We start from the raw sequence: 25,621 nt of genomic DNA, 5'->3' as shown, positions 1-25,621 counted from the left end.
CAGGCAGAATGGAGGTGAGCTGCAGCGGGGGCGGGGGGCTGCTGCCCCCACCAGCTCATCTTGCCTTCTCCCCTCTCTGGGGGGGAGAGGTAGGAGAGGAAATGTGGCTTACTTGAGAGGAGGCAGGGCCGGAGATTTGGGGAAGGGGTTGGAATGGGGCGGGGAAGGGGTGGAGTTGGGGCAGGGCTGCGGGGGTTGGGAAAATTTTTTTGCTTGGGGCAGCAAAAATCTTGGAGCTGGCTCTGAGAACATACCACCTCCCCAACTGCACCACTTTAGCACCTAAACACTCCCCTCCGCAGGGTAGAAGCAGGGCAAATTTACAAAGATGACCACGGGCTGGTCATTGTTCCCCCCTCATCCACAGCACCTGAGAAAACTGGGATCACATTTTCCATTTTGACAGTCGCAGAGACTATAGTTGCCCATTCATCCAGAGAAGGGATAAAGTAACAGTAAAGCTTCTCCACGCTGCAGTGCTGTGTTCCTCAGACCTCATATCATCTAGGATTTGAGATTGTCCAGCCAGTCTGTGGCCTATTTATTACCATAGTGCTAAGGAGCTCTAGGCATAGGCCAGTACCCTGTTGTACAACACAGAACAAAGGATAGGCCCTGCCCCAAAGAGTTTACAACCTGAGTATAAGATAACAGATGAACTGCTACTACTGATAACTGCCACTTGCGATGATGGTTTTGTGATAAAGGAACAACCAATAACAGGGTAACATTTGTTCAGCACACGTATTAAAAGTAGCCTGCTACTGCATGAGAATTGAATCCTTGTCCATGCTGGTTAACAAAAGTAATGGAGGAATAACCTACAGCCAGTACTTTCATAGATTCATTTTTGTCAGAGAGGGCAAATGCCAAACAGCTATGAAACATACAATGATCCAAACTAGTAGTTCTCAAAAAATTTTTGTGAACCCCTAAACTGGCTTCTAATTTTCCCTGGAGTTGCTCAGCCCCCGTCCTCTTCCTGCCCTTCTAAGTGCATCCCCTCCCTGCTCTTCCCCCTCCCTCCCAGTGCCTCCGGAAGTGTGCAGCAGACATTTGGGGGAGAGAGGGAGGGGGTGCATAAAGACCATGAATTCCTTCCTAAGTCATTTAATGGTAGGTTCTCTATTAAGCTTTTCATGGAGATGCATGTTAAGATGTTCCTGGTACATTCAGCAACTGCATTCTACCTTATACATTCAGCAGCAGTTAAAAGGTTAACTTATCCATCGGCAAGGAGAGTAAACCTCTCTTCAAATATTACCTTCTGATGCAGCTTGACTTTTAAGGCATGTAGTGAATGAATAACTTTTCATTTTTGTAGCTGTACAGTTCCTGTTAATTCCAGAAATTCATTTCCACCACTGAACAATGTTATGTTTAGCATCCCAGTTAACATGTTTCTTATTCTTTAAGTAGAAGGTTTTTTTTTTATTAAGCTTCAAAAATAAATGTGTATATCAATTAAGGACAGAACAGAAACCATAATATTGTAAGACACGATAAACTATACTAATCACAATCCAATTAACGCTGGGAACAAAGATTGCTATATGTGAGTTTTGATATATTACACAAGTGGACAGGTCATACATAACCTCTGGGCTCCATTCAGCAACAAACAGTGTCAGTTACATATTCTGTGGAAAGGGGATGGAAAATGGAGGTACACGCATAAAGCAGCATGATTCACTGATTTGGATTCAGCCAATGTGCAAAATGAGTAACTTACATGTCAAGGTCAACTTGCAGCCCTCCCAACAAGTGCTCTTTTCAAAGAGGAAGGGGATATTGAGTAACACAGGGAACATGGGCACCAAACCCTGCCAATTCCAAGAATCTTCTGGAGATGGAAGCTGCACTCCAGAGGCTGCCTGCCTCTCTTCTGTAGGACCTTTTTCCTACCTGGCAGCGTAGCTTCCCTTGGAGCCATTGGCCACCTCAACCATAGGCATGCTATACTTTGCCCTGTGCAGCACAAGAATCAGCACTGTTCCTATGATAAAGATCAACTCTTGCTAGTTGCACTGACTCTGTTTCTGCTGGTTTTCAAAGGAAGCTACCACACAGAACAGCTGGTCCCAAATCCCCCTCTCTCTAGAGCTAACATTGCCCTCTGATTTTTAATTACATTTCCAAAAGACCATACTTTGTAAATTTACACTAAAAAAACACCTTTCAGAAGCTCATGGAACAGCCAAACCTGGCACAGAAGGCTTTGGTTTCTGTGGGACTTGGATTTTTTTGTTTTGTTTTGTTTACGTAGTTCAGGTGCCCAAAAGAACCTCTCAAAACTCTTAAGTTTGATTAAACTACAATTAACATAAAGCATCACTGCTTTAGGAAGCAGCTCTGTGCAAAATCAGCAGGCTAAAAGCCAGAGTTTGAGAACCACAGGGCTGTACAATCAATAACCCACTTTAAGGGCTATATATAACATTTTCCTAATCAAATATAAACCACTGCCTATTATCTGTGATAAAATCGTTAACTAGCATGACATCTGTTGGTTAATGAAACCTGAGAACAAATCAAATTCTCTCAGAAGAATTTTTCTTCACTGCTACACAGGAAAAACATTGATCTTTCTAACTCAAAATTGAATCCATTAAGTCAAAGGCATAAATATTTTAGAGTCTCTTCCATACAAATATGTTCTCAATTTTTTACTTTTATGGTAAACAACCATAGTATTAATTTTACTTGCAGTATATGAAACTTCAAGGAAATCATGACATTTTCAGGCAATTTGACAACATTTAGTGCATTCTTTTAAAAGATAATGGTCCAGGTCAGATTGTATCACCTCCATTTCCTTTCAGTCACCTCAGTTCTCTTAAAATCTGATCCAAATAAAATAATTTAATAAAAACCGAAGTACCAGAACGATTTTATAATATCAAATCCAATACTGTGTAACTGTTTACCAGAGGTTCAGAGATTAAGGACAGGACTTAAATAGCGTATCTTGCTTCTCTGGCCTGCTGTGGTGCAAAAGACAGATGTACAGTTTCTGCTGAATTTTTTTGAACCCTTGATGAGTAACACATATTCAGAGTGATCCCAACAGCATGAGCAGGTAGGTGCATTTGCTACAAGATGTCAATAATATATCTTTCTCCTATTGCGGATTTCACCTTTATATCTATGGCCCATACCAGTATAATGCATACTTAATGTTGCAACTCATTTCCTATCACTGGGCCACCTCAGAACCCTCCACTAACAGATCTTGCCATTTCCAGAGAGAGTATCAACTATCCTGTCCTCTCCACACCCTGTGGAGAACCTCTGCATGGACAAGCTCATCCCTTGGGAGGCTGGTTGGTGGATGGGGATAGCAGTTCCCATAATTCCTCCACCAACCCTGTGTGAAAACCACCAGAAGATTAATGCAGCCTGATGCAGAATCCCTGCTGTGGGGATATAGCACTTGAGGGAAACAGACTCCAGGTACAGCAGTGGCCAAGGAAACTCTGGCAGTATGGCTCCAACTAGAGGGCACAGGGCCCTTAAGCACATGCAAAAGCATAAGACCTCAGCAGTTGGTACTCCAAATTCTGTGAGTTCTACAGCTGAATTCTATCCCCATCCCATCTTCACTGTTCATCATATTAATCTGTTTTCCTATCCAACCTTTTATCCTCTGTGATGAGTTTTTCTGGTCCATGGAGATGAGGGACATATACTCTAATTCCCTCTCTCTCACCCCACCCTCATTAAATTCTTCAAAGAAATTTAAGTTTAAAGTGCAGCCCAATCTTTCAGGAATAATTGCTTGAAACCGCCACACTGCATTTCATCTCTTGTATCAGTGGGGATACATGGTCTAAAACTATGTGTGCCACAGTTAAATTTTTCTTAACTTGTATGCTGGAGGAGGAGCACAAATCATTTTTCATTTTTAAACTTTTGAAAAGCAGAAAAATCTATGCAAATCCTGATATTTGTTAAATAGTGGAATCTAATATAGCCCATTAACAAAAATTCAAGATTCATGAACATCTGTAAAGCTACCCAGCTCTCCCATACTATTTTGTGCTTTTATGAGCTGTCATTTAAAAAACTGTCACCTGTTATCAAAATGTCACTCAGCTGAGGGCAAACATATAGGGAAGGGAGATGGAGGAGGGTGGCAAGTGCCATCCCTTTAAGGAAGATTCCTAGCTGCAAAAGACAATACACAGAGTTGCAGGCTAATCTATATGAATAAGGGCTGAAAAAACCCTTATATTCCTGCAGTAATAATGATGTAAAAATTTAATATTGTAATGATTATTTCTATTCAGCAAAGAGAACTGCATTTCCACCAAGTCAGATCAGAAAGACCAGAAATCAGCTGTAATGTTGCCATATGAAACCAACTACAGAGCTACCGCTAAAATAGGTTTCCATTTATGAAGCAATTTTACAGCTAGAACACTGAAGCGCTTTTTAAGCACTGTTTCTCCTACCCCTCATTGTTATATACCTATGATTCCTTGTATTTAAAAAAGGATCTGTTTAAAAATAAAGTTGATTTTCATCTCAATTTTGGTCATTTCTTCTTAAAAACCTTGCTAGCACAAAAAGTTTTTTAGTCTATTAAAAAGATTACAGAAAAAAAATCTAGAACTGACCTATTCCTACCATATTCTGAATAAGGGCTAACTAGCAACCAGTCGAAAAATTTGATTTCGTAAGTAGGTGCACAGTTGGTTCATTAAATCTCTGTTCTGGCCTTCAACCCAGTGCATCTCTGCTAATGCATCATCCCCTTCTTTCTTCACATTTATTAAACACTTAAAAAGAAAGTGTCCACTAGTTCCTTTGGGACTTTGTCCTTTTTCCATTGTTAGATTGCCAGCATCCTCTGAAGCATCAGGCTCCTCCTTTGCATCACTGGAGTCTTCACCAACTAACGTTTCTTCTTGCTTTGCTTCTATGTCCTCCTCGTCCATGAGTTCCTCATTGTTCCCTTCTTTGGTAGGGGAATCTTCCCTTTGCCTGTCATTCTTGGCTGAGCTGACATCCTCATCAAGTATCACTGACCCCATTTCGAAGTTTTCAGTCTTGTTTTGTTCACACTCTGGGTTGTCTGAGTCTTTCTGGCTGCTCTTCTCCTCTTCCATTGCTTGCAGAGTATCTTCAGAAGCTCGAGGAAGTTCTCGTAGCTGCCTTACTCTTTCTCGTTTCTTTCTTCTTAAATGAACCCAAGAGTTTTCAATGGCTGTTAGAAACAGACTAACTTCATCTTCTCCACAGGGAACATACTTATGCTGAACCTATTGTAGAAAACAGCAGAACGTTACAATCACTCTACTTTAAAAAAGTTTACATTTATGCCTGAAAGCAGCATGTTGTTTTAACAGGTAATGCTTAATACTGTACCTTCAGATCAGTCAGTATTTTTTCTATCCACTTTGTAACCACTGCTATGCCTTCCACAGCATCCCAGCCCATAGCTGAAGCCTTGATGGATAATTCTTTGATTGTGGATGCCAACACTATAAATGTAATTGGCTTCCGGGGCTTTTCTAACTTCCTTCTTTTAGAGGGAGGTGACTGAAAAAAGCAACAAAACAAATGAATTACAAACATCAGAAGTGTGCAACACTAATGGGACGGTTTTAACACCCAGGACACAAAGAGTCTGCATCATGCCAATGTCCGTACAGTAGAACCCTGTTTATCCGATCCTCCCTTAACTGACTCTCCACATTTACGGAACAACCAGGACTCCAGAGCCAGAAGCAGGTGATCTCTCTTGTGGCGGCTAGATGACATTAAAGCATCACATTTTCCCATTCCTGGGTCTACCCAGTGTTTTGATTATCTGATCTGGCTCCCGGGCCAATTAAACCGCATAAATGGGGTTCTACTGTAATACCATGTACATTCACTGTCATGGCCTGTGTATCACTTAAGCCTTCAAGAGGGTTTTACGTAGGACTTAAGAGATGCATATGCTTTGTACTGGCCTGCTGCACAGGGGCGACTTTTACCTTAAGATATTAGAAAGAATCAATTATGCTTTCCTTCAGCTGCCATTTGTCAAATTACTATAAGTGTTTCTCTTGGTACTACATCTGAAAGCCATTAACGTTTTGATACTGATCACACACAGGTGTATCACTGCATCTCTCTTATAAAATTAGTTACCACAAACACCTGTGCAAAAAGTATACACATACTGATCCAAAAAGGAGAAGCAGGCTTTGATTTAATATCGATACTTATGTAAGTTGAACTGAAGCTTGTTAATGTGAATGTAAGGACCTGGATATTTTCAGATGTTCATAAGGGGGTAATTTTTTGCTGCTAAATTATTATTTAAGCACTGAAGTGAAAGTGGCCTGATTTTCAGGGAACCTGCAGCTCACATTGAAGCCCATCAGAGAAGCCTTGCTGACCTGAGTTCTCTCTATAGAGAGGCTTGGCAGAATTAGTTTTTTTGTTTTTTAATACAAATTAGACAGATTTTTTTTTAAGCTTTAATTTTTATCCATTTAAATTTTCAAAGGCTTGGAAAATTATGGTGGGGTCAGACAATTATCAATGACAGACATTGAGACTCTAAACGTTAAAGCTTTACGACCATTAAAAAAAAACAAACTGTCACCAGTGTGAGACTGACAATATCCTGGAATATTCTGAACAAACTTTATGGAATTAAGTTAAACCCTATTGAATTAGCATTAATGCCTTTGGGGTACATTGTGTGTATTCTCATGGAAATACACACAGTGTCACAGGAAGGGTAAATAGAAGAACAACAGAGAGTAACTAGGCAAATTCACTCAGGTTGTAACATCCCCAGAGAAGCCACCTCCCTGGAAAGATGCACATATACTACAGTAGAACCTCAGAGTTACCAACACCAGAGTTGTGAACTTACCAGTCAACCACACACCTCATTTGGAACGGAAGTATGAAATTAAGCAGCAGCGGACAAAGAAAAAATGAAACAGTACAGTACTGTGTTAAACTACTAAAAAAAATGAAGGGGAAGCAGCATTTTTCTTCACAGTAAAGTTTCAAAGCTGTATTAAGTCAATGTTCAGCTGTAAACTTTTGAAAGAACGACCATAACATTTTGTTCAGAGTTGCAAACAACCTCCATTCCCGAGGTGTTCATAACTCTGAGGTTCTACTGTAGTAGAAACTGGATTCTTCAAGTCCAACAGACAAAGAAAGGGTTTCTGGATAAATAGCTTGGTTTTAAACTGGCTCATGGCCTTCTTCCTGATCCAGCAAATGGACAGGAACCCTGGTCCACGGAGAGCCCCTATCAGTAGGGTAGAGCTGGAAGGACTGGGCCTCCTGAGGCCTCATAATATTGGGGACTTGTTCTGAGCTGAAGCTGTGATGAACTTGTAACCACAAGAAATCCCCCTTCGGTAGGGGGTTTGAAGGACTGTTCCTGTCAGAATCCATGCTAGGGTTGGGATTAACTCTGGCAAGCTTATTAGCGTGTGTGGGGGTCCTTTTCTTGTTTTTAAATATGTTTTCTCTGTAATACTTTTTACCTTAAGAATCAAATAGGCTTGCATAGGAAGTGCTGTACCTTATAACTGTAGCAATTGCACCTGTTAACTGTCTCTTAAGAGAAAGCAAGCAGGATCTTGTCAGGCAACCAGTCTTTGCTGGGGATAACAGTGTAAGCAGGGAACTGTGAAGTCTGGAAATACCCCAGTTAGAAAGGAAAGGGATATGTTTCTCAAACCAGAAGAGGCAAAACCTGGGGAGCTGAAGGCCTGAGTGTGGTTGCCCTTGCCCGACCTGAACTATGACAAACATCACGTGTCAAAATATACAAAATAAATATCCTTAAATTAAACCAAACTAGTATTTTTTCAAGCAGTATTTTCCTTACTTTACCTATCCATAAATTTTGATTATCAAAATATTTTTTCATCAGTTTGTGCATGTACGGTGAAATGAATGTTTATCTGCATTTACTGATAAAAATCTAATTCTGCCAAGCCTATCTAAAAGTATGTTTGGGTTTGATACAAACACCACATGACATGTAATGGATGGACCGGGGGGCGGAGTGGGGGGGGTGTGCAGAACAAGCCTCTAACTGGCTATGGTGCAGGTTTGTACTGCCATGCAGGAAATGCAGCTCAGGTAACAATTACGCCCTATACTCTAGGTTGAAGGGGAATAGCTGTGTTGTTGAGGAAATACTTGTTAAAGCCACCCTCAATTAAAGTGTAGATGACCATGAAAAACAAACCAAAACACAGACACTTACAGGTACTTGGACATCATCGTAGAAACTCCATGCCAGTGCCCACCTCATGGTACGGCCTTGACAGAATTCAGTGTGGGTAACTTTAGGAACCTATGTGAAGGAGAAACTTGGTCAGGCAGCCATTAACTTTCATCTCTAGTGAATTAAATGTCATTCTGTTTTGCACACGTATTAGTCTAACTTCAGATTTGTTATAAAATTAAGATTTTGAACCAACAGTGTCACATGAAATTTATCACACGAAAGAGCTTTACCAAGAATAAAAAAGGCAACTTAAATCCACCTTTAATCCCTAAGAATTAAACTCACTTTAGGCACTATGGTGTAACAGAATGCGAACAGGGTAGGCTAGGGAGGTCCCACGTTCTAATTCCAGCTGTGCCTCTGACATACTGTACTGTCTTGGGCAAACCACTTTCCTCCACTTCTACAAAATGGGAATACTGCAATATCCCTACAAGGTAGCTATGGTAGCACCCTCTTCCACCCTCCATCACACAAGGTAGGAGACCCCACCACCTCCTCCCTAGTAGGTGGACTATAAAAGAACTCGGACTTCCCTAGTGAAGGAGAAGGAATACCTCATGTACACACATATTCCCTTGCATTTAAGGAGATCAGCAAGACAAACTCTCCAGTACTTGTTTCATGCCATGGGAACAGAGAGGCAATAACTCGAGCTTGAGAGAGACAGTGAAATAGCTGGAGGTAGAAAGCATGAGCTCATGGAGGTGAATGATAAGGGTTAGTTTTCTACCAAAGGCATTAAGAACAAAGAGGGTTGAATCTGATTCAAGCTTGCATATGAACATAGTGAATTTAAACATAGAATTAAATAAAAACAATTAAAAATAAGAAAGAAAGAGGAAAAAAAACCTAGTATTGCATACTCTTCTTTTCTTAGATAAGCAGCTCTTCACAGAAGTGGTCTTTTTTTTAATTCGCATTCCTGTAACACCTAGAGGTCAACCAGGCCAGGGCAGAGCAAGTGACAGTCTCTTTCCCAAAAAGTTTACAAAACTAAAGAGACAAAACGTAACAGGTGGATGAGACATGTGGGCAAGGGTGGAATGAAGGAGACAAGATAAAACAAAGGAGAATAGGCACAATTCTTAGCCAATGAAAAGCAGTAATCACAATTTGCCACCTGTACAGCCATTATCTGGTTGTACTTTCCTGCAAACATTATACAAGAGGTGAGTTCTGAAAAGATGAATTCTGATGGATTCTGACTGAGCACATTTCACACAGAAGTACTTACCAGAGTACAGAACTGGGTTTTGGGGGCTGGCATCACCGATGAAGGTAAGGTGGGTATGAACCTTACTGTAAGATACAAGGTCAGATAGATAGGGCAGAGTTAGGTTGTGAAGGGCTTTGAGAAGTTTGAATCTGATATAGTGGAACAGGGGAAGCCAGAGGAGGAACTAAACACAGGATGACAATGCGTTGAGCCAACATGATCTTAACAGCAGCAATGTGAATAGACTTCAAGGAAGTGAGGCTGCAAGCGTCAAGGCCAGAAGAAAAGGAAATTGCAGTAGTCAAGGCGTGAGAAGATTACAGCATGGACGAGAGTTTTACCAGTGTAGGCACAAAGGAGGGGTCAGATCTGGAGATGTGCAGGAAAACACATCATAATTTAGACCAGGGGTTCTTAAACTAGGGGTGGCAACCCTCAGGGAGTCACAAGGTTATTACTTCAGGATCGTGAGCTGTCAGCCTCCAGCCCAAATATCGCTTCACCTCCAGTATTTATAAGAGGGTTAAATACTTTTTAAAAGTGGTTTTGTTGATGGGGGGGGGGTCACACTCAGAGGCTTGCTGTGTGAAAGGGGTCACCAATACAAGAGTTTGAGAATCACTGATTTAGACACATCCTGGAAGTGTAAAACAAAAAGAGAGTTGAGTCAAAGATGAAGTCAAGATTACAAGCTTGAGCCACAGAGAGGATGGTCACAGTGTCCATAGTGATACAGAAGCAGAGAGGGAAGGGTTTTGAGGGAAGACCAGGAATTCCATTTTGGTGATGTTAAGCTTCAGCTGATGGCTGGACATCTATAAGGAGATGAACAAAGACGGGCTCAGATTTCAAAATGGAAAGAGCGAGAGAGAGATTTGCCAATCACCACCACTATGGTATTCAAAACCATATTTGTGCAAGAGATAATCCATAGAAAAAGGTAAAGAAAAAAGAAAAAAAAAAAGGAGGGAGCCAAGGACAGAGCCCAGAGAGGGCAGGATTGTGAGAAGAATAAGATCAACAGTGTCAGATGCAGCCAACAAGTCAAGGATGAGACAGTGGAGCACTGGCCCTGAAATCTGACCAGGAAGAGGTCATTAGAGACTTTGGTGAGTGCCATTTCTGTGAAGTGTAGAGGGTGGAAGGCATGAAATTAGACAAATAATGGAGTTATAGGAAAGGAATGAGATATGACTATCTGAAGCACCTCAATTCTTCAGATCACTTATTTTAGTGCACTGCATCTTTGCAGTTAGAAGCAGCCTTAACAGCCCACGTATTTTTTTAAAAATTATTTCCAAGTCTTTTAAAGGATTTATGAGCATGTAGTGGAAGTCATGTCTTCCATTTATTTTCCCCCAACATAAACATTTAAATAAAATAGTATATCCTGGGAGAAGATGCCACTGTGAATTTCTCCCCGTCACCCCAATATTCTTCATAGAGATATTGTCATAATGTGATTATGGCATAACTAAGATATATTTTACATAAGATAAGTCACGTGAGGTATCATTGAAAAAGTTATGTTTTACTGAATATGATTATCCTATTTGTATGCTGTATCTTTTTCTTATCTAAAGTTAGGAATATTGACAATACATCTGTACTACAAAAGTGTCTCCACCTGGGGAACACCCATCAGACAAAATGCAATCAGTCTGGCTGGCTAGCTGGGGACAAGTCAATAGACCATTAGGCAGAACAACAGGTCTTTGAATATGCTTAATTCCCACCTTCCTGAAGAGCTTTCCTGGGATGCTACAAACAGCATCTGACCCATGACTGCTTTGACACTGCAGGATCATGTGATCAAATCACCTGGTACTGGACTTCATGATAGAATAACAGTTGTTTGTTTGGTTGGGTTTTTTTGGGGGAGGGAGGAGAGAGGAGGACGATGACACACCACTCTGGGAAACAAAGGGCTCCTGACATATGTAAAACCTATTTAAGTCAGGGAAGGGACAATCAAGAGCTGTTCTTCACTGAATCCAGCCCAGGATGACAGATGGAAACATCTAAGAAATAAAGAGGGTGGGTGGGAAGAAGAGGACTGAACCCAGGCTGGGAAGGTGTATGGCCTGTGAAAGAAATACCTGGAATTTTAAGCTTCAAGCAAGAGCAGCTTGCCATCAAGAATCTCTGCAACCTGCCTAAAAAAGACGGTTACTCACCTTTGTAACTGTTGTTCTTCGAGATGTGTTGCTCACATCCATTCCAGTTAGGTGTGCGCGCCGCGCGTGCACGTTCGTCGGAAACTTTTTACCCTAGCAACTCCAGTGGGCCGGCAGGTCGCCCCCTGGAGTGGCGCCGCCATGGCGCTCAATATATATCCCTGCCGGCCCACCCGCTCCTCAGTTCCTTCTTGCCGGCTACTCCGACAGTGGGGAAGGAGGGCGGGTGTGGAATGGATGTGAGCAACACATCTCGAAGAACAACAGTTACAAAGGTGAGTAACCGTCTTTTCTTCTTCGAGTGATTGCTCACATCCATTCCAGTTAGGTGAATCCCAAGCCATACCTAGGCGGTGGGGTCGGAGTGAGAAGTAGCGGCATGGAGCACTGCAGATCCGAAGGCCGCATCCTCTCTTGACTGCTGGACCAGGGCGTAGTGGGAAGCAAAGGTGTGGACCGACGACCAGGTCGCTGCCCGACAGATTTCCTGGATGGGCACACGGGCGAGGAAAGCCAGCGACGATGCCTGCGCCCTGGTAGAATGCGCAGTCACCCGGCCCGTAGGGACGTGGGCCAAGTCATAGCAGGTCCTGATACAGGACGTTACCCATGAGGATAACCTCTGGGAGGAGATAGGAAGCCCCTTCATGCGGTCCGCTACCGCCACGAAAAGCTGGGGGGATTTGCGGAAGGGCTTGGTCCTCTCCACACAGAACGCGAGAGCCCTACGGACATCAAGCGAGTGGAGCTGCTGCTCCCTGCCTGAGGAGTGAGGTTTCGGGAAAAAAAACCGGAAGGAATATCTCTTGGCTGATGTGGAAGGACGAGACTACCTTGGGGAGAAAGGCAGGGTGTGGCCTCAGCTGCACCTTATCTTTGTGGAAGACTGTATACGGGGGGTCTACCACAAGGGCCCGGAGTTCCGACACCCGCCTAGCTGAGGTGATAGCTACTAAAAAGGCAGTCTTCCAAGAGAGGTAAAGCAGGGAGCAAGTAGCTAACGGCTAAAAGGGGGGTCCCATGAGCCGAGACAACACCAAGTTAAGATCCCAGGTTGGAGCAGGGAGTCGGACGTTAGGGTATAAACGTTCCAGTCCCTTAAGGAATCTAGACACCGTTGGGTGAGAAAAAACAGAGCGACCATCCGCACCCGGGTGAAAGGTGGAGATAGCTGCCAGGTGGACTCGCAACGACGATATCGCCAGACCCTGCTGTTTGAGGGACCAAACGTAGTCTAAGATATTGGCCACCGAAACTTCCATAGGGCGGAGATTTCTCTCCACGCACCAACAGGAGAAACGCTTCCACTTGGCCGAATATGTCGCTCTCGTGGAAGGCTTCCTGCTGCCCAAAAGCACCTCCCTCACCGGTGTGGAGCAGCGCAGCTCAGAGCCGGTCAGCCACGCAGGAACCACGCCGCTAGGTGCAGCGACTGCAGGTCCGGGTGACAGAGGGTCCCGTGCTCCTGGGTAATCAGGTCCGGGTGAAGGGGCAGGGGAACTGGGTCGGCTATGGCCAGGTCCAGCAGCATGGGGTACCAATGCTGCCTGGGCCACGCTGGGGCTACCATGATCACGCGAGCCCTGTCCCTGCGCACCTTCAGAAGGACCTTGTGAACCAGAGGAAACGGGGGAAACGCGTAGTACAAGTGGGTCGACCACGGAATAAGGAAGGCATCCGCTATCGACCCGGGCTCCCATGCCTGAAAGGAGCAGAACGCCTGGCACTTCTTGTTCCCCCCGGACGCGAAGAGGTCCACACGGGGATAACCCCACCTCTGGAAGATGGAGAGGGCGACGTCCGGGCGAAGGGACCACTCGTGCGATAGGAAGGATCTGCTCAAGCGATCCGCCAGCGTGTTCCGTACTCCGGGGAGGAAGGAAGCCGTGAGGTGAATGGAGTGGGCTACACAAAAGTCCCAGAGTCGCATCGCCTCGTGACACAGGGGAGAGGATCTGGTGCCGCCTTGCTTGTTGATATAGTACATGGTCGTCGTGTTGTCGGTAAACACCGCGACACAACGACCTTGAAGCTGATGGCAGAACGTTTGACAAGCAAGGCGGACCGCTCTCAACTCCCGCATGTTGATGTGCAACCTCACCTCCTTCGGGGACCACAGGCCCTGCGTTCTCAGGGTTCCCAGGTGGGCCCCCCAGCCTAGATCTGAGGCATCCGTTGTCAGGGACACCGAGGGCTGAGGTGGGTGGAAAGGGAGCCCCGCACACAGCACGGACTGGTCTAGCCACCAGTCGAGAGAATCTAACACCCCTTGGGGGATCGTGATCAGCATGTCTAGTGGCTGTCTTGCCGGCCGGTAATGATCGATGAGCCACAACTGGAGGGGCCTCATGCGGAGCCGAGCATAACCGGTCACAAAGGTGCAAGCTGCCATGTGGCCTAACAGGGCTAGACATGTCCGCACTGATGTCAAGGGGGCTGCCCGCAGTCGTTGAATGATCGCCGACAATGCCTGGAACCTCTGCAACGGCAGAAGAGCCCTGGCCACGGTGGCGTCCAGGACGGCCCCGATGAACTCCACCCTCTGCGTGGGGATCAGGGTGGACTTGTCCATGTTTATCAAGAGGCCCAAAGTAGCAAACAGGCCGGTGATCACGCAGACATGGCTGCAAACTTGCCATTCCGACGTGCCCCGAATTAACCAATCGTCTAGGTAAGGGAACACGTGGATACGACTGTGTCGAAGATGTGCCACAACAACTGCCATGCATTTTGTAAATACCCTCGGGGCCGTAGAAAGGCCAAATGGGAGGACTGCAAATTGGTAGTGAAGGGGGCCCACCACGAAACGAAGGAAACGTCTGTGGTGTGGCCAAATGGCAATGTGAAAATAAGCGTCCTGCATGTCGAGGGCGGCGTACCAGTCTCCCGGATCCAGGGATGGGATAATGGTCCCCAGGGATACCATGCGGAACTTCAACTTCACCAGGTACTTGTTGAGCTCTCGCAAGTCAAGGATAGGCCTGAGGCCTCCCTTGGCCTTGGGGATAAGAAAGTAACGGGAATAAAACCCCTTGCCTTTCTCGTTTTCCGGAACCGCCTCTATAGCTCCTTTGCTGAGGAGCGTCTGTACCTCCTGCCGAAGGAATTGCTCGTGAGAGGGGTCCCTGAAGAGGGACGAGGAAGGGGGGCGGGAAGGAGGAAATGATACAAACTGCAGGCGGTATCCCGTCTGCACCGTGCGTAAGACCCAGCGGTCCGATGTTATTTGGGTCCACACCGGGAGGAAAAACGAAAGGCGGTTGGAAAACGGGGGGGAAGGATCCATGGGGGAAACTGTTACTGCGCCCTCGGGTGCACCTTCAAAATGAAGGCTTGGGTCCAGGCGGGGGCTTAGAGGAGCCTTGGTTCTGCCCCCCTTGGTTCCCCGAATGCCTGCGCCTTCCATTCCTGCCACGGCGCCTATTAAGGTCCTGCCGTTGGCGGAACTGGGAATATGGCCTGCGTTGCTGTTGCTGCTGTGGCCGGAAGGGTCTGCGTTGCGTTCCCGGTGTGTGCATCCCGAGGGAGCGCATAATGACCCGATTGTCCTTTAGACTCTTAAGTCTGGGGTCTGTCTTTTCGGAAAACAGGCCCTGGCCTTCGAACGGGAGGTCCTGGATGGTATGTTGGAGCTCCGGAGGAAGGCCAGAGACCTGCAGCCAGGAGATACGGCGCATCGTTACCCCCGACGCGAGGGTGCGGGCAGCCGAGTCTGCAGCGTCCAAAGAAGCTTGCAAAGATGTACGTGCAACCTTCTTGCCCTCATCTAAGATGGCTGCAAATTCCTGGCGGGCGTCTTGCGGCAGCAGCTCTTTAAATTTGTCCGCTGCCACCCATGAGTTGAAAGCGTACCTGCTGAGCAGGGCTTGTTGGTTCGAAACCCTGAGCTGCAGCGCCCCAGCCGAGTATACTTTGCGTCCAAGGAGGTCCATTCGCCTGGCCTCCCTGGATTTGGGGGCTGGAGCTTCCTGCCCATGACGCTCTCTGTCATTTACCGATTGTACCACCAGGGAACACGGTGTCGGGTGTATATGGAGGTACTCATAGCCTTTAGAGGGGGCCATGTACTTCCTCTCGACGCCCCTCGCCGTAGGGGGGATGGAGGCCGGTGACTGCCAGATAGTATTGGCGTTGGCCTGGATGGTCCTTATGAAGGGTAGGGCGACCCTGGTGGGAGCGTCCGATGAGAGGATGGTAACAATCGGATCCTCGATTTCCGAGACCTCCTCGGCTTGTAGGCTCAGATTCTGAGCTACCCGCCTGAGGAGGTCTTGGTGCGCCCTGAGATCCAGCGGGGGGGGGGCTACTGGAGGAGGTGCCAGCCACCGCTTCATCAGGGGAGGAGGATGAGGAGACCCCCGGCAAGAGAGTGTCTAATGGGGGGTCCCCCTCGGCCCTCGCCTCTGTCTCAGGAGCCAGAGCGGAGTCTTGCTGCTTGGACCCTTCCTCTCCATCCGGGGAGGGAGGGGGGCGAGACAACGAGGCTTCCGGCACCCTGTGCTCCGCCGTCGCAGGCCTAGCAGGAAGCTGTTGGGAGCCCTGGGCTTGATGGTATGCCCATGGGGTCCAAAATCCCCACTGCTGCGGGCCTTGGTCGTGTTGTGGCGGGTCCTGAAAGAGCGCCGCCTGCCGGTCGATGCCCAGCGCATACCCGCTGTCCGTTTGTGAGGAGACCGACGGCTGTCTAGAAGGCCACGGCGGGGCCGACCCTGGCTGGTAAGGGTCTGCGCGGGTCGGCAGCGACGATCTTCTCGGTGCCGGGGATCGGTACCGGGAGTCATAGCGGTGCTGGGACCGGGACCGGGTTCTGTCTCGGTGCCGGGATCTGGACCGGTACCGGCCGCTGCTTCGGTGCCGGGATCGGGACCGGGACCTGCCACCAGCTCGGTGCCGGGAGGTCGACCGGGACCGGGACCTGCCACCAGCTCGGTGCCGGGAGGTCGACCGGTGCGGCGAGTGACGGCGGGACTGGCTCCTGGAGTCACAGTGCCGGTATCGGCGGCTGGAGTCCGACCGCGACCGCCTTCAGGTCGACCGGTGCCGCGAGTGCGACCGGTACCGCCGAGGGGAGCGGTGCCGGGACTGCGAGCGGCGATGAGATCTCGACCTGCCGTGACGTCAGGACCTGGACCGCGAGCGCGAGTCCCGAGACGGTGCCGACATCATGGGCTTGCCTCTAGATGCGACCCGCACCGGAGGTACCGGGGGTGGCAGCTGAGTAGGCTCTGTTAAGGCAATGAGGTCCCGTGCCGAGGCGAAGGTCTCCGGCGTGGACGGGACCAATATCTCAACCCCAGACCTTATGGGGGAGCTTGGCGGCACCGGACTCGACGGACCCGCTGGGCCCGGAGTCGACGGTGCCGGCGGCGCCGCGGCCGATGTTGAGGCTGGGCGCTCCAGTCGGGTCTGCCTGGCCGGAGTAGCAGACGCTGACGGTCTTGGTTCTGCACCCGGTGCCGGAGAAGGTCGGTGCCGGGGAGTCTTTCCGGTGCCGGTATGATCCGGTGCCGGCGCCGAGATCACGGCCTGCGAAGTCGCCGGGTCAAGTGCCGCCTCCATAAGGAGAGTCCGGAGTCTTTGATCTCTCTCCTTTTTTGTCCTTGGCTTAAAAGCCTTGCAGATGCGGCACTTGTCCGATCTGTGCGATTCCCCCAGGCACTTCAGGCACGCATCGTGGGGGTCGCTGGTAGGCATAGGCTTCTTGCAGGCCGCACACTGTTTGAAGCCCGGCGAACCAGGCATGAGCCCGGTGCCGGGTGCCGGGAAGGGCTAGAGCCCCCGGCGAACAACTATTTACTACACTATTTACACTTAATTACTTACTATCTATACTTAACAATCTAACTAACAACTATAACAATAGTGAGAGATAACGAGAGATAACAAGGAGAGCTAGGGACATGGAGGACAGCTATGCCGCGCTCCACAGTTCCAACGACCGACACGGCGGTAAGAAGGAACTGAGGAGCGGGTGGGCCGGCAGGGATATATATTGAGCGCCATGGCGGCGCCACTCCAGGGGGCGACCTGCCGGCCCACTGGAGTTGCTAGGGTAAATAGTTTCCGACGAACGTGCACGCACGGCGCGCACACCTAACTGGAATGGATGTGAGCAATCACTCGAAGAACAACAACATTTAGGGTGAGAAATTACTGTTTGTAAGCAGTTTCTTTAGTATCTTAAGCTTAGTTTGCACGTTTGTTTCATTTGATAGGTAACCTGCTTTGATCTGTTTGCTAACGCTTATAATCAATTAACATCTATCTTTTGTAGTTAATAAACTTGTTCTTGTGTTCTCTAAAACCAGTTTGTGGAATTCATAACTGGGAGACAAAATGTTGTGCATATCTTCCTCCACATTAAGGGAGGAAGTGAATTTTATGAGCTTATGCTATACAGTCCTCTGTGCAGTGCAAGATGATACAATTTTGGGTTTACACTCCAGAGGGGGTGTGCACTTGAGTGCTGGCCAGTTCCTTAGCTAAGCCATCCCAAGCAGAACTGATCTCAGTGTCTGTGTCTTTCTGCAGCTGGATGTTCCCCTACCTGTGTGTGCGCACTGGAGGAGCCTTGAGGGCCTGGCTCAGCAGGACAGTATAAGGGAGTCCAGGCTGGCAGAAAAGGTGAGCTCAGTGATACCCGAGTTTCAAGTGGCACCCCAGGGGGAACCTATTACAACCACCAGAAACATTTTTTGCAGGTGTGAATTCTGCTATCTACTCCTTGCTAGTGGCAGATAATGCTATACAGCTCACTGTTCAGGAAGATTCTATTGCTGCCTACGTCCCCCATGCCTGCGTGTTAAGTGGGGGTAACTCTTCCACTGAATATATACAGCATTACTCAGACTCTCCTGCTTCTAAGGGAACCCACTGAGACAAGGCTGTGTGTGGAAGGAGTAAGACACCTGATCCTTAAAACACAAGGAGCCAATTCAGTGTCCTGTTAAGTCTAAAGATCATCAAGTAACTTACCAATGATGACTCTTAATATATGTACTGTCCTCATACTGAATTAATTAGAGCCAATATATTTATAGCATACAAATTAACTGAGGAAAAACAGCTCTTGCAAATTCTCAAAAAAATCAGTGCTGAAAACTTGGAGAATACAGTGCCTTCTCATACAAGAGGTTGAATCCCTGCTTTAAGTTCAAAACTCTCCTTAACCTCAACTTCGGAGTTGCTACTAGGGCCTCCATAATACAAAAGCACTTTCCAAAGAACTATAGTTCAGTAACTTGTAAGAAAAAGACGGTTACTCACCTTTGTAACTGTTGTTCTTCGAGATGTGTTGCTCATATCCATTCCAATTAGGTGCACGCGCCGCATGCACACTCATCGGAAGATTTTTACCGTAGCAACACTCGGTGGGTCGGCTGGGTGCCCCCGGTGTGGCGCCGCAATGGCACCAGATATATACCCCTGCAGACCCAGCCACCCCTCAGTTCCTCCTTGCCGACTACTCAGACAGTGGGGAAGGAGGGTGGGTTTGGAATGGATATGAGCAACACATTTCAAAGAACAACAGTTACAAAGATGAGTAACCGTCTTTTCTTCTTTGAGTGCTTGCTCATATCGATTCCAATTAGGTGATTCCCAAGCCTTACCTAGGTGGTGGGGTCGGAGTGAGATGTTGCAGAATGCAAAACTGCTGAGCCAAAGGCTGCATCATCTCTGGACTGTTGAACCAGAGCATAATGTGAAGTGAAGGTGTGGACCGAAGACCAGATAGCTGCACGACATATCTCTTGGATAGGTACATGAGCCAGGAAGGCGGCAGACGAAGCCTGAGCCCTGGTAGAATGCGTGGTGAGGTGGCCCGAGGGAGCCAAGTCATAACAAGTATGGCTGCATGCCGTCGTCACCCAAGACGAAATTCTCTAGGATGAGATAGGGAGACCCTTCATTCTGTCCGCCACTGCGACGAAGAGGTGGGACGTTTTACAAAATGGTTTTGTCCGCTTGATATAAAATACGAGCGCTCTACGGACGTCCAGGGAGTGCAACTGTTGCTCCCATTGTGATGAGTGAGGCTTCGGGAAGAAGACCAGGACATTTTTCTCCCGGTTAACATGAAAGGCGGAAGCCAACCTTAGGGAGGAATGCTGGGTATGGTCGCAACTGTATCTTGTCCTTGTGAAACAGTATACAGTGGGTTCACCGTGAGAGCACGAAGCTCGGAAACTCGTCCGGCCGATGTAATGGCTACGAGAAAAGCTGTCTTCCAGGACAGGTATAGCAACGAGCACGTTGCTAACGGCTCAAATGGGGCAGACATAAGTCTGGTTAGAACAAGGTTGAGGTCCCATGTTGGGGCAGGGCGGCGTACTTGGGGGTACAGGCGTTCCAGGCCCTTGAGAAATCTAGTAACTATAGGGTGCGAGACCACGGAGCGGCCACTCTCCTCTGCGTGAAAGTTAGAGAGGGCCGCCAAGTGCACCCTCAATGAAGATATCGCCAGGCCCTGCTGCCAAGAGACCAGAGGTAGTCCAAGATGGTAGGGATCGAGACCTCAGTGGGAGTAACATTCTGCGTTCCACACCAGCAGGAGAAACACTTCCACTTGGCCAGATATGTTAACCGAGAGGAAGGCTTCCTGCTACCCAGGAGTACCTGTTGTACTGAGGCAGAGCAATGCAACTCTGACTGGTTTAGCCACGCAGCAGCCATGCTGTGAGGTGAAAGGCCTGCAGGTCTGGGTGGCGAAGACTGCCGTGGTCCTGAGTTATGAAGTCTGGGTGGAGTGGCAGGGTAATTGGGTTGGCTATCGACAGGTCGAGGAGTGTGGTGTACCAGTGTTGCCTGGGCCACGCTGGAGTGATGATGATTACGTGCGCTCTGTCCCTGCGGAGTTTTAGCAGGACCTTGTGAAAGAGCGGGAACGGTGGGAAGGCATAGAGCAGCCAGTTCTTCCACGGCATTAGGAATGCATCCGAGTTCAATCCTGGTGAAAGACCCTGAAAGGAGCAGAACATCTGGCATTTCCTGTTCGCGCGGGAAGCGAACTGGTCTATGTGGGGAAATCCCCACTTCTGGAAAACAGAATGAACAACATCCGGGTGTATCAACCACTCATGGCATAGGAAGGACCTGCTCAGTTGATCCGCCAGAGTGTTCCGAACCCCTGGGAGAAAGGACGCTATCAGGTCTATCGAGTGGACTATGCAAAAGTCCCAGAGTCAGATGGTCTCCTAACAAAGGGGGGGGAAGATCGAGTCCCTCCCTGTTTGTTTATGTAATACATGGCCGTTGTGTTGTCTGTAAACACTAAGACACAACGGCCTTGTAAATGTTGCTGGAACGCCTGGCACGCCAGGCCGACTGCTTTCAGCTCTCGGACATTTATGTGTAGCGCCAGTTTCTGAGATGACCAGAGGCCTTGAGTACGAAGGCGTCTGAGGTGAGCACCCCCAGCCGAGAGATGACGCGACTGTCATCAGGGACGCTGAGGGGTGGGGCAGATGGAACAGCAGCCCTGCACACACGAGGGAGGGAGTCAGCCACCAGTCTAGGGAGCCTAGAGTGCTCGGGGGGATGGTGACTATACCGGGCGGTATACCGAGTTGAGCCAGGTCTGGAGAGGACAGAGGCAGAGTCTGGCGTATTTGGTCACGAACGTGCAGGCAGCCATGTGACCTAGGAGACCGAGACAAGTGCGAGCCGAGGTCGTCGGGAAGTTCTGCAGACCTCGAATGATCGTTGCCATTGCCTGAAAACGCGACTGTGGTAAGTAGGCCTTGGCTAGACTGGAGTCCAGGGTAGCTCCTATGAAGTCTAACCTCTGCGTGGGAACCAGAGTGGATTTCTCCATATTGATCATCAGGCCTAGACATGTGAATAGGTCCTTGACGATGCCCACATGCTGGGTGACTTGTGTCTCGGAGGCTCCTCGGATGAGCCAATCGTCCAGATACGGAAAAACATGTATCCGATGTCGGCAGAGATATGCAGCGACTACGGCCACACAGTTTGTAAATACCCTTGGGGCTGCAGAAAGGCCAAAGGGCAGGACCGTAAACTGGAAGTGCTGACGGCCGGCTACAAAGCGAAAGTACCTCCTGTGTGGAGGAAAAATGGTGATGTGAAAGTAAGCGTCCTTCATATCGAGGGCAGCATACCAGTCTCCAGGATCCAAAGATGGGATAATGGTCCCCAGGGATACCATGCAGAACTTCAACTTTATCATAAACTGGTTGAGTCCTCGCTGGTCTAGGATAGGTCTGAGACCTCCCCTTTGACTTGGGGATTAGGAAATAATGGGAGTAAAACCCCTTGCCCTTTTCGTCCTTTGGTACCTCCTCTATCGCTCCCATGGCGAGGAGCGTCCGCACCTTTTGCAAGAGGAATTGCTCATGAGAGGGGTCCCTGAAGAGGGACTGGTTGAAACAAATTGGAGGTGGTACCCATATTCCACCGTGCGTAGGACCCAGAGATCTGAGGTTAACTGGGACCACGCTGGGAGAAAGTACGAGAGACGGTTGGAGAAGGGAGGAAAAGGATCCTGGCCTGTAACTGGTATGCTGTCCTCAGGCGCACCTTCAAAAGTTGGACTTTGGTCCCGCTGGTGGTTTCGAGGGACCTTGCTTTTGGCCCCTTTGGGGTCCTGACTGGCATCTACACCCACCTCGTCCGTGCCGCCTGCCAAAGTCTTGTCTGTGTCTAGGCACAAAGTACGGGCGGTGACGCTGGGGATGGGAAGGCCTGCGTTGGGTCACCAGCGTATGCATGCCTAGAGAACACATTATGACCCTATTATTGTCCTTCAGGCTTTGCAGTCTAGGGTCAGTCTTTTCCGAGAAAAGACCTTTACCATCAAACGGCAAGTCCTGGATGGTATACTGCGGCTCCAGTGGGAGGTTGGAAACCTGCAGCCATGAGATGCGTCTCATGGCAATACCCAAGGCCAGAGTCCTGGCTGCTGAGTCGGCTGCATCTAGCGAGGCCTGGAGGGAAGTTCTGGCCACCTTTTTCCCTTCCTCCAAGAAGGCAGCGAACTCTTGGCGGGAGTCTTGAGGGAATAGCTCCGTAAACCTACCAACCTCTGCCCAGGTGTTGTAATTACAGTGACTGAGCAGGGCTTGTTGATTTGCCACCCAGAGCTGTAGGGCGCCTGCCGAGTACACTTTGAGCCGAGCAGATCCATTCACCTAACCTCTTTCGACTTCGGAGCTGGCGCCTGTTGGCCATGGCGCTCCCTCTCATTAACGGACTGAACGACTAGTAAGCAGGGAGGAGGATGGACATACAAATACTCGTACCCCCTAGAGGGTACCATGTATTTACGCTCGACTCCCCTGGCCGCAGGAGGGATAGAGGCTGGAGATTGCCATATAGTGTCGGCATTGGCTTGGATGGTCCAAATAAATGGTAGGGCCACTCTGGTGGGGGTATCTGCCGACAGAATGCTCACTACCAGGTCATCTACCTCTGGGACCTCCTCCACCTGGAGGTTCATATTGAGTGCTACCCTCCTGAGGAGGTCCTGATGGGGTCTCAGGTCGATTGGAGGAGGGCCCGAGGAGGATGTTCCTGCCACCGCCTAATCTGGAGAAGAGGAAGAGGAGATGCTGGGGACGAGCAGGTCCTGTGTGGCCTCTTGCTCTTGGGCAACCTCCTGCTCCAGTGGGACCGTGGAGACCAGTGGGTGGACTGGTGCTTCCTCCGTACCAGCCAGAGAGGGATGGCTAGCTGTTGCCTCTGGCACTCGGTGCTCTGATGGGGCAGAGCGAGATGGAACTACTGAAGCACCTTGGGCCTGACGGTACACCCAAGGTGTCCAGAAGGACCACTGATGTGGGCCTTGGTCCTGGGTCTGGACTTCCTGAAAAACTCCGGTGGGTACATCAGAATTGCGGTACTGAGCATAACAGCTGTCCGCGTGGGACGACACTGAAGTGTGTCTGGATGGCCATGGAGGAGCGGAGAAGCCCTGGGCAGAGTTCCTGTCTCTAGCGGACCTTGCTCTACTTGGCACCGGAGACTGGTACCAGGAGGCATATCGGTACCGGGAACAAGATCGGGACCTGCGACCGGAGCGGTGCCGGGAGGTCGACCGAGATCTCGAGGCTCGACGTCGGGAGCGGCTACGGGAGTCACGGTGCCAGGAGCTGGAACGATGCTGAGAGTAGTGGGCCGGCAAACGGGATACCGACCGGTGCCGCGAGTGCGACCAGTACCAAGGAGGAGAACGGTGCTGGGACTGCGAGCGGCGTCAGGAGCGGGAGCGCCGTCGGGACCTAGAACGTCTGCGGGACCGTGATCATGAATGGTGCTGGTCCGCTGTGCCGACAGAAGGTGGTCTTATCAAGGCCGTCTTGCCTATAGACTGTATTACCCGCACCGGCGGTAGAGGCAGCATCGACTCTGTCATGGCAATATGATCCCTCGCCATTGAGAACGTCTCCGGCGTGGATGGGATAGTAAGCTCTACTGCGGCTCGTGCCGGGGAGCTAACAGGCGCTGGACTCGATGGCCCCTGTGGGACCAGAATCAACGGTGCCGATGTTGTCGGTGCTGCGGCGGGTGTCAGCGCCTGGCGATCCAACTTAGACAAGCTCTCTGGCTGCGGTGCAGGCAGCACAGAAGCAGCAGGAGTCTTAGTCTTTCTTGACCTCGGGGAGAGGAAGAAGTGTGGAGCCGACTTCGGTGCCGGCGACAGCCGGTGCCGAGAGGCCTTGGCAGTACCGGCGCAGTTCGGTGCCAAGGAGGCGCTTCTGCCTGCCGATTGACCAGCGCTCGGTGCCGAAGGCGGAGGGGTGAGAGCCACCTCCATGAGAAGCTGTTTAAGTCCCGCTCCTTTTTTGTTTGTGGCTTGAAAGCCTTGCAAATGTGACATTTAGCTGTCAGGTGCGATTCCCCGAGGCACTTCAGACAGGAATCGTGTGGATCTGCTGTCAGCATCGGCTTGCGACAGGCCGAGCACAGTTTGAAACCCGGTGAACCAGGCATGGGCCCCGGCACAGGGTGCGGGGAAGGGGCTAATCCCCGAACCCTTCTGAACTATATTACATTAACTATGCTATAAACAGATAAACTAAGTATAACTATCTACACAATAATGAACAAGAGAACTATGAGTAGCTAGGGGAGTAGAGGTCAGCTAAGCCACACTCCACTGTTCCAATGACCGACACGGGCGGTAAGAAGGAACTCAGGGGTGGCTGGGTCGGCAGCGGTATATATCCGGTGCCATAGCGGCGCCACTCCAGGGGGCGCCCAGCCGACCCACCGAGTGTTGCTAGGGTAAAAAGTCTTCCGACAAATGTGTACGCGGCACGCGCACACCTAATTGGAATTGATATGAGCAAGCACTCGAAGAACTTTTCTTTTTAAGGGACAAAAACAGGCAACAAATGCACAGTATCAGGAAGCAGTACATGCAACCCTAGTGTATTTGGAGACAAACTTACCCCCTGGATTCGAAGTTCTTCTTTTAATGGAGCTAAACTGCATTTCTTTCCCAGCATGCAGCTGTACCACCTGTGGACAACATTTTACATTAAAGTGTTTTAGAAACAGTTCAACTGAAAATGGCAAATAACTGCTAAGGGTTCACATCAGAGGTCTGCAAGCATCACAGGAGGGGAAATGCTCTCCAGTTAAACATAGTGACAAACCCATATCAGCAGTATGATTTGAGAAAGGGGATAAACTAAGAGACCAAGGAAAGAAATCTTTGGGAAAGAAATCCAAGTGGATTTTTTCAATAGTAGATTTTGGGTAAAATTTTAAAAAGTTTCTAAGCAACTCTAACGGTCCCATTTTCAAAAATAAAGTGCTTTGGAAAATAGTACCTTTTACAATAATTTGTTTCAAACTTTCAATTTTAACTTTCCAAGGAATGAAGAGAGAAGATGACAGTAGCAAAATAAGAGCTTGTGCCTGAAGAAAACAGACCCACTCCCTGGTATCTCTGCTTATGAGAAATGTAGATACATTAATTCTCCCAGTTTCCAGCTC

General features: G+C 48.8%; 1 protein-coding gene across 1 annotated transcript in view; it reads right to left on the bottom strand.

The window, feature by feature from the left end:
• Positions 1 to 1,527: 1,527 nt before the first annotated feature.
• Positions 1,528 to 25,621, bottom strand: part of METTL16 (methyltransferase 16, N6-methyladenosine) — a 49,939-nt gene continuing 25,845 nt past the window's right edge. The window contains exons 6-9 of the mRNA XM_050958812.1: positions 25,072 to 25,141; positions 8,240 to 8,329; positions 5,371 to 5,544; positions 1,528 to 5,264 (exon numbers count right to left, since the gene is read on the bottom strand). Coding sequence (XP_050814769.1) covers positions 4,647 to 5,264; positions 5,371 to 5,544; positions 8,240 to 8,329; positions 25,072 to 25,141 — 952 coding nt within the window. The 3' untranslated portion in view covers positions 1,528 to 4,646. The remainder of the gene's footprint in view (positions 5,265 to 5,370; positions 5,545 to 8,239; positions 8,330 to 25,071; positions 25,142 to 25,621) is intronic.

Source organism: Gopherus flavomarginatus, chromosome 1 (assembly GCF_025201925.1).
Source record: "Gopherus flavomarginatus isolate rGopFla2 chromosome 1, rGopFla2.mat.asm, whole genome shotgun sequence".
NCBI lineage: Eukaryota > Metazoa > Chordata > Testudines > Testudinidae > Gopherus > Gopherus flavomarginatus.
Note: the sequence above shows the minus strand (reverse complement) of the source record. Positions and strands in the feature narration are given on the sequence as shown.